The sequence below is a fragment of the Pinus tabuliformis genome, chromosome 8 (genome assembly GCF_031772625.1).
Source record: "Pinus tabuliformis cultivar Carrire ecotype Pingquan chromosome 8, CPIR1, whole genome shotgun sequence".
NCBI classification, from domain to species: domain Eukaryota; kingdom Viridiplantae; phylum Streptophyta; class Pinopsida; order Pinales; family Pinaceae; genus Pinus; species Pinus tabuliformis.
The window spans coordinates 513,174,521-513,182,822 of NC_142294.1; the positions used below are offsets into that span (position 1 = coordinate 513,174,521).

Sequence of the window (8,302 nt, forward strand, 5' to 3'; positions counted from 1 at the left end):
CATCTCCTTTATACTAAATTGTGAAACACCTCTTCTCACCGTCAATAACCTTTTCTTCTAACAATAAATAACTCTAATATAATTAATAATGAATTTATACACACAATTTATAAACCCATGATATTAAGTAATACAAAGCAATTCTTTTAATATTTCATATACCGGTGATATTAAATAATACAAAGGGAATTATAGAGTTGAGGCTTCTGTGATCCATATCAAGTTTGTGAGAGATTTTTCGGCGAAAATCACATGGAAAATCACAAAGGAAATTATTTTAATATTTCATATAGAAATCCCTATTTAATAGCTTTAATGCTCTATTAATGTATGTATCAAGAGTTGGCGATAGATTGCATCGTGTAAACCTAATTTATATATTCAATAATATAGTATATATGTAGTATAACTATCTAGTTATTGAATATGTCAAAAAACAAATTTTAAAATTAATTTATGGTTTATTTTATTTAGTTTGATTGTTAATTTTAATTACCACTTTTTCTTTTAAATTTCGAAACAAGACGGAGTGTAAGAATCGCAATACACAACACTAACTACTTCCCTTTTAATGGTAGCATATAGCTTGAAGAACGATCATGAAAAACGCATTCTTAAAATCGTGTTGTTGGAGTTGCTGGGGCAGTGTGTTTATATTTTCCTGATGCTGAATTGACATTGATGAACCATTAAATTAAGAAAGAAATGCCTAGATTCCACAAGCTTTGGTGGGAGTCTCTGTTGCTGAGTTGACCATCGTCTTGGTTTTCGTCAATTTTCACACAAGAACCGATGACTCAGTTAATCAGTCATAATCAGTCATACTAGTTGTAGTGGGAATAGTTGTAGCTGGTGATGTTGATGGGGATTCAGAGACTGGCATTATTTGTTTCCTTGAAGTTGAATTTGGAGACGTAGTTGTCCTTGTCAAAGATGTTGATGGTGGGCATTCATTTACGTTCTGATCAGTTTTTTCAAAGTTGGCTCCTTCTCCAAGCTCCTCTACTGCCATAATCACGCTCTCTAACTTTGCCACTGTTTCTAGCAGAAGAACAGAAAACCTAGCAAGAGGAAGGACCTCCCTAAATGCACTACTGTTTCGTTTCATGTTTCTCGTTTGGCACACCTGGTCGGCTCTATCTCTTGACTTATCTGCTTGTATCTCTTCCCCTTTAGTAGTTGTTCCAGGCGACGTTTTACTTATCAGATCAGCCTGTTTTGCTGAGTTCTGTATTGAGGAAGCATGTAAATATTCTATTGCAGTTAATCCCTCCGAGAAATTTTTCTCCAGAAGCTGCGAGCTCTTAGTATCGATGAAAAGCTCTGGATCAGCTGTCAGGGAATTTTGCAGATTCTCCACCACTGCGCTTAACCGACCCCTCATTAAATTGGGGTTGTTACTTCTTCTGGTCGTCCTTACTGTCTCAGCCAGTTCACGAAGAATGTTTGCAGACTCTCTGCCGAGCTCAAAGCACGGTGTTCTCAAATTTTCTATTACCGAAAATGGAACCTGACCAGATAATATCATCAGCCATGATTATATGATAAGAAATTAATTAGTCTAAGAAAATGCGACGGTATTATATAGGAATTTTCGACCAATACCTGAATCTCAGATTTTAACAATCCATCCAAAGCATCCACCCAGTAGGCGTAGTGTCGCGTCATGCTTCCAACCTTTTCATACAGATTCCATGGATATCTGAAGAAAAAGCGTCCATGTGGTGGTTCCCAAGTGGCAAAATTCACCTGCAAATTCCGCATAAATTTCTCTGTAAACGAATAGCCAATTTTATAAAATAGGAGATGGTAGTATAAACTTATGCATGATGTTATTTACCAATGACTCTTCGGTGGCTTTCGAGTTAAGGACAGCTTTACAGGCTCTTGAAACATCATTCTCTAATCGCTGACCATCATTTGGGTCCACAAAGTATGTTGTGATGCATTCTGCAAGTATACAAACAATTTTGGTGTAACTAAATATTTATTTTTACAACATTGGCAAGTTTTGGGGGAGCATGAAACCAATGATAAAACCACTGATTTGAAATATGTGAATAGAAAAGTTTCTCAATGTAACTCATTCTTATTTCTATTACAGATTTTGGAAATATTTCTAAATGATGAATAAGAATCCAAACAAATATTTAAAAAATATACCATCAATATTTCCAAGATCTACCCTCACCTCGAGGCAAGTGGCCAACAACAAATGTTTATCAATAAAACCTTTTTTTTACCCAATAAAAAGCAAATATTAACATAAGAAAATCCCAAAAAATGAGCAATAGAGGGATCTAGGGCCACAGATCTCCATAATCAATATTCAAGATACATGATAATTATGGGTATGCCATTTATTGTTGGTTCTTGCTGCAATTTACCTTCCAGAGATTCTGCCAATCCTTCCATGTTCCGTAAAATGGACTTGTGAAGATCATCTCCAGCCCATATAGGGAAAACGATCACATTAATAGCAAAGCAGAGTGCACAACCTATGACTATTGTAGACATCCTTTGATGCGCCATTTTAAAAATATTTTCATCGCGATAACCAGAGATAGCTATGAGATTGAAGGTGAGGATGAAGATGACCACACCATAATCGTATCTTTTCTTGATCAGTGGAAAGGAGCGCAAATATGTGGACGCTGCACCTGCATCACCGAACGGAGCAAATACATCAGAATCACGAAAAAGGCATCAAATATACCCTGCAAAAATGAATTTTCCAGGCTTCAGGAATGACAGTGTATTGACCTGAAGCAAAAATAGAGACACCCAGTATAACTCGTTCAGAATTTTTATCTGTATCTTCTGCAACATATCTCACCCCCACTCCTAAGAATCCCCCCAACAACGTGGCAAAGGATCTGTTTAGACCTTTGCTCAGCGTAGCTCCTGCATTATAGCGTAAAACATAAATTTATTATTGTTAAAGCCTAATAACTGCTTTAGCGATAGGTCATGCTCATGAAAACGTCATATCCAAATTCTATAACTTCAAATATACCAGTCATTATAAAAATTGCTTCATGGGTTTTTAATAATCCAAAGGTTGCGAATTAAAACCTTCGTCCATCTGTCGTTTCATGGGATTTTAACACCCGAAAATGATGAGGGATTTTAAAGAGTAATTACCTACAGTGAATTCAAAGACTATCACGACAGTCATGACAATCCAGATGGCATTTTCGGCAAAGGTGTCGAATATTGGCCACACGAAGTAGAAAAGAGAGACGACAGACAGTGCGAGGCCAACTTTGATGGAATGGATAACTCTTCGAGGATCATTTGCACCCACTTGCCAAATCCTCGTGCACACAGAAAGAACAGATCTTTTCCATCGCTTGAAAGCTTGTAATATTCTGCTAACCAAACGCTCGTCGAATTTCTTTTGGAGGCTACTCACATCCATCCTTTCCCGGACATTAATCGTCCACTCCATAGACGTTGAAGGAATCAGCGTGTCACCCATAATAACGTTTTCTTTCTACTCAAATTTCAGATCCAATATCGCTTTATCAAACCCTGCAATTTAAGAAAGTTAAGACGGTTTAATCAAACTTATACGTAGTGAATGGTACTGTAAAAGACTGCTCACTAACCTAAGAGGATGGAAGGAGCGTTACGACTCTGAGGAAGTTGCAAAAAGCGATTATGCTTTTGCAGTTTGTGAATTAATCGTGGCATATGGTTGGCGGGAGTAAATTCCAATAAGTCTGCCAGTCCATTAGTACGATCAAGAAAGCCAAACAAATAACTCTTAAAAATATATTATACAATGAAGGAAAAAGGTGGCCGAAGATGACAACTTTTATTAGTTGTAAATTCCGTGGAGCAGGGTAAAGTTATCAGATACTCTTTTACTTTTTTCGTTTTCCGTGGAGGAGGGTAAAGTTTGGCTTTTTGGGAATTTGGTTCAACGTTTTTATCCTGCTTGAAGTGGTTGAAAGCCTTACGGAAAGAAACGGGTATTTTCTAGGAAATGGAAATTTACATAAATTTTCTTCACAATCCGTTTGTGTTTCAAACCCAATAAAGATCAAAATCATTTTAATGGAATACAATAAGACCTTGAATTGACTTGTACATATTTTTAATTATTCGAATGGTCTCGTATGCAAGCCATGACGCAACGTTCAGACATACATTTGTAATAGATATGTGAATCCCAATTTAAATATCCTGAATGGAATCAACATATTTAAAAGATTGATATTTACAAGTGGAATTTCACAGTAATTTATTTCCTTGGACTTATCATTTTGCGAAGGCTTGAGGGGAATAATGTTCACACTATTACTTGGTTTTATTTCGCAAATGCTATAAGGATTGTCCATTGAAGCCAATGACAATCGTTAAACTGATGTGATTAAATATATTTTACATGTTTGTATCGACAGTCTACCATGCGAGATTGAGATTCACAAGGTAGAGATTAAGATTCATAAGATTCATATTGATGAGATTTTTGCTGGAATTTATTTTAATGAATAGATTATTTTATGTGATAGGTTGAGTTGTCAAATTCCTCTAGGATACCTTGTAACTAGAGTCTCACTAGACTATATCATCAAGGTATGAATTAATGAGGTTGGGGAGAAATACAATTGGATTTGCATGATCATGGTGAATTTCATATAGTTTTTTATTTTTTTAAATTGATAGTGATTTTTTTAAGACGGGATGATATGTTACCTAGATGAGTTTGGGTAATTCAATTTTCTTATTTAGTAGAATAGTTGTTCTTTCACATATAATATTAAGATTTTCTTTAAATGTATTTAATTGTTTTTTGAGAATTCATTTGACACAAATTTTTAATATTTTTTAATTTGTGCTCTCACAAACATGTATGTATTTTGTTCAACTTGTTTCAGGAGATATATAACTAGTTTTTTTTTATCAATGTCATAAAACGTTTTATTCATAAAATTGTAATCTATTTTCTAAAAACTTACTTTCCTTGTTGAATTTCTAATTATGATTAATGGTGGCCTAGTAAAGGCTAAGGTTTATTATTCTTATACTTCATCATCTGTTACCCTAGTTTGTTTGGCCCAAAAATATTTGGCCTCTACTAAAGGTAGTGAATGGATTCAAGTGGTGAAAAACAGTAGCAAAGCAATGTGGCTGCCAACTCCCCAACTAAGAGCACATCTAGCTCTAGTTCAATGATGTTTGAGCAAACTGCTACAACCATGGATATAATATTGCTTGCTCTTCTTAAATTGTTTCCTTGTGTAGAGGTTTGATGTAGGTCCCATTTTGGCCCCTTCAAGAAGAGAAGATAGGACCTAAGAAAAATATCATAGATTCATGGGTAACATTTAAGTTCATAAATAATGTGGAAAATAAGATATTTGTGAATAAAAGTACCTACCATACATTACATAGCAAGGATTTTGAGGAGATGTATGTTTTTATGAAACTTTGGTAAATAAAGTTATTAGAACATCGTCAGCAAGACTGTAGTTTCTGGAATTCGCTTATTGATTTCAAAATTAGACACTTTGTGTCTGCAGGAAGTGAAAGTGATTAGTTTTATGTTAAGAAAAACCTTGAATTACATTTGGCTTGGGATATTGTGCTCCATATCATACATGAGGAGGTGAACGTGGGGTCATACATCCATCTCTCAGTCGATCTTTCAGTGTGCGTAATTGACCATCTAATAGAATGATTAAGTAGAATTGCATGGGAACTTCATAATTTTAATGACTGAGTCTTGAACCTTGCCAACTTGAATGCCTGTAATGAAGTAGGAAATAGAGAGACGTTATGATACTAGCTAACTAAATATCCCTTAGCGTTAACTAGTTATTGTATGGTGAGTTTAATATTATTGAGCCTCATGATAATCAACTTAGCCTCAACCTTGCCTACCTGCCTATTAGGGCCCCACCCTAACCTCCCTACTTTAGGGTAGTTAGGAATTGTTGATTTATTGTTTGAATTCATTTTGTTTGGGCTTTGAATTAGTGTAGGAGGCCATCTTGTTTGAATAAGTCCCATTAGGTAGTTAGTAAGTGGTTTTTCAATGTAAAAGGACTTTTCAATTAATGAAGGCCCACTAGGTGGTTAGTACTTATTATTATGAAAATTCAAGTGGATTGACTTTCGCGAATTGAAAACTTTTTATACTAGGAGAAGGCTATGCAATGTTTTGCTAAGTTTTGATATTATATTAGGGATTTTCTTAATTGGAGGTTGCCCCTCAAAGATAATATTGAACATTGTCTCTTTCATAATGATCAAAACAAGGGTTAATACTTTATAGTTTATATATAATCCTTTCTCGTATTATAAAATTTTGTATCGTATATTTCTTCAAATATTACTCATAAATTAATCTTTTTTTAATTAAGTACACTATAAATGATATCAAACTTATTCTAACACATGTAAAAATTCTAGAGTCTTTATTTTTAAGGCTACAAATCCGCCCCAACATATTTAAACACAATGAACTATCATTCACTACGTAAAATTGTAGCTAGGGAGAAAACATATAGGACATGCAATTGGAGTCCCATGGTTGTACACCTTTGTACAACTCTATTCATAATCGATCAATAAGGGCACATTAGAGAAAAGGTTTATATCAACTTTCTCTTATACATAAGTTAGTTCTATATGAATCCCCCAAGGTGCATTTCAAAGCATCCTTAAATAAACATATTAACCATTTTTTATTGTAGTACAATGGGATAGAACTCAATGAGATCGATTTTGCTTACACAAGATATTGTCCTTTATTAGGATCTTGAAATATTCAATTAAGTCCTATTATTGAAAATACTTAATTATATTAGAGAGGTATCTTAGTTGAATCTATTTTTTTCTTAAGACCTTGAAAAACTTAGCCTTTGTAATAGATAATGGAGAAAAAAAAAATCCTTCAATATTATGAATTTCTAAATTTTAACCCCATAGTAATATTTAAACAAAGGTAATATCACGTATCGAGTGGAAAAATAAAATTGGTTAGAATGATACTACCATTTTGTCATGCTTATATGAAGAGACTCTTTATGTGATGTTAATTGCATTGTTATATCTCATTGTTATCCCTTTATATGAACCTAAAACTTTTACCACTCTAATAGATTCATCTCTGAATACTCCTTATAAAACATTGATTACACTTGAATATTTCTCTAAGAACCCTATTGAAGGACTTAAGGGATCCATGACATCCACCATAAACATGTTAGAAACATGAATCTAGTGAATATTCTGCCATGTGTAAAAGTAAGTATTTAAGACCAAAACCCATGGTTCCCAAATCAGCTACATCAACACACAATTTGCTATGATTAACTCACTAGAAATTAGTGTTTCTCTTCTTGCATACATGCAAGAATAAATCCCTAAGATTCTTCTCAATATCTTATCTAGACAGGAAAATATCAATCACTATAAGTGGAGCGATATAGTGTTGAACCATTGAAAAGAGGAGGGATTCACTTCAAGTCCCCCTTTTTAGATAATAAAAACTATGTATGCAACAAATTTCTTGAAGTATATCTAAAAAGATTTGATGTTTCCAACTCACCAAGATAGGCTAATATGATGAAACAAAACTTTTCCATCCAAGCTATTTTTGATGACCTAAATAAATTTTGGATGTGTTTTTTATACTTGGATCCTAAGCATTAGTAATGGTGGTAATTTCATAAGAATTCTTCTGGGGAGGTACATTGTCGAGAAATAGTTTGTGAAAACCATTTATGCTTTCCTTGAAATAAAAACTCATTTTTTGGATCTATTGATCAAGTTGGACCAAATAAGCACACTCAAATAATGTTTTGTGTCCTACAAGTAATTGTGTATCTACATAGAAGGAATCCATGGGGGATTCATGTTTTTTACCAATATCTTATCAAGTTCATTCATAAAGTGGGTTTCAAAATTGTGAAAAATGAAGTCAGTGTATTGTAGGTATCAAAGAGTGTTATGTAACAATTCTTGGCTTATTCAAATATCAAGACATCGTTGGTATATATAGGAATATAATATGTCACAATATAATCGGGGCCTACGTAACAATAATAATGCAAGGGAACAACAATAACAATAATGAGCTTCTATGGGTCACAACAGTAATGATATGGGGGATACATGGGCACAAAAATAACAATATAGAGGGTACACTAGTATTATAGGGACCTAACATGCCCCTCAACTTCAAAAAAATGTTGTCCTCAACACTTAGTAGTTTTGGATGTTTTCGTATAAAATTCTCATCTTCCCATGTGGAATCTTTAACGGGTAAGTTCTTTCACTTAATCAG

At 34.0% G+C, this 8,302-nt stretch overlaps 1 protein-coding gene across 1 annotated transcript; it reads right to left on the bottom strand.

The window, feature by feature from the left end:
* Positions 1-633: 633 nt before the first annotated feature.
* Positions 634-3,530, bottom strand: LOC149236371 (aluminum-activated malate transporter 14-like). Its single transcript, XM_089461552.1, has 6 exons — positions 3,145-3,530; positions 2,764-2,904; positions 2,388-2,660; positions 1,841-1,950; positions 1,606-1,749; positions 634-1,510 (listed from the first exon to the last, which is right to left on the bottom strand). The coding sequence occupies exons 1-6, from the start codon at positions 3,479-3,481 to the stop codon at positions 806-808; spliced, it is 1,710 nt and encodes a 569-aa protein (XP_089317678.1). The 5' UTR covers positions 3,482-3,530; the 3' UTR covers positions 634-805.
* Between the last annotated feature and the right edge of the window lie 4,772 nt (positions 3,531-8,302).

What these genes read in the sequence shown, in the direction of transcription:
- LOC149236371 (XM_089461552.1), bottom strand. Translation starts at nt 3,481, where the DNA reads ATGGGTGACACGCTGATTCCTTCAACGTCTATGGAGTGGACGATTAAT. An exon ending in TGTCTCTATTTTTGCTTCAG is followed by an intron (nt 2,661 to 2,763) that starts GTCAATACACTG and finishes TCGGTGATGCAG; the next exon opens with GTGCAGCGTCCACATATTTG. An exon ending in AAGCCACCGAAGAGTCATTG is followed by an intron (nt 1,750 to 1,840) that starts GTAAATAACATC and finishes CGGAATTTGCAG; the next exon opens with GTGAATTTTGCCACTTGGGA.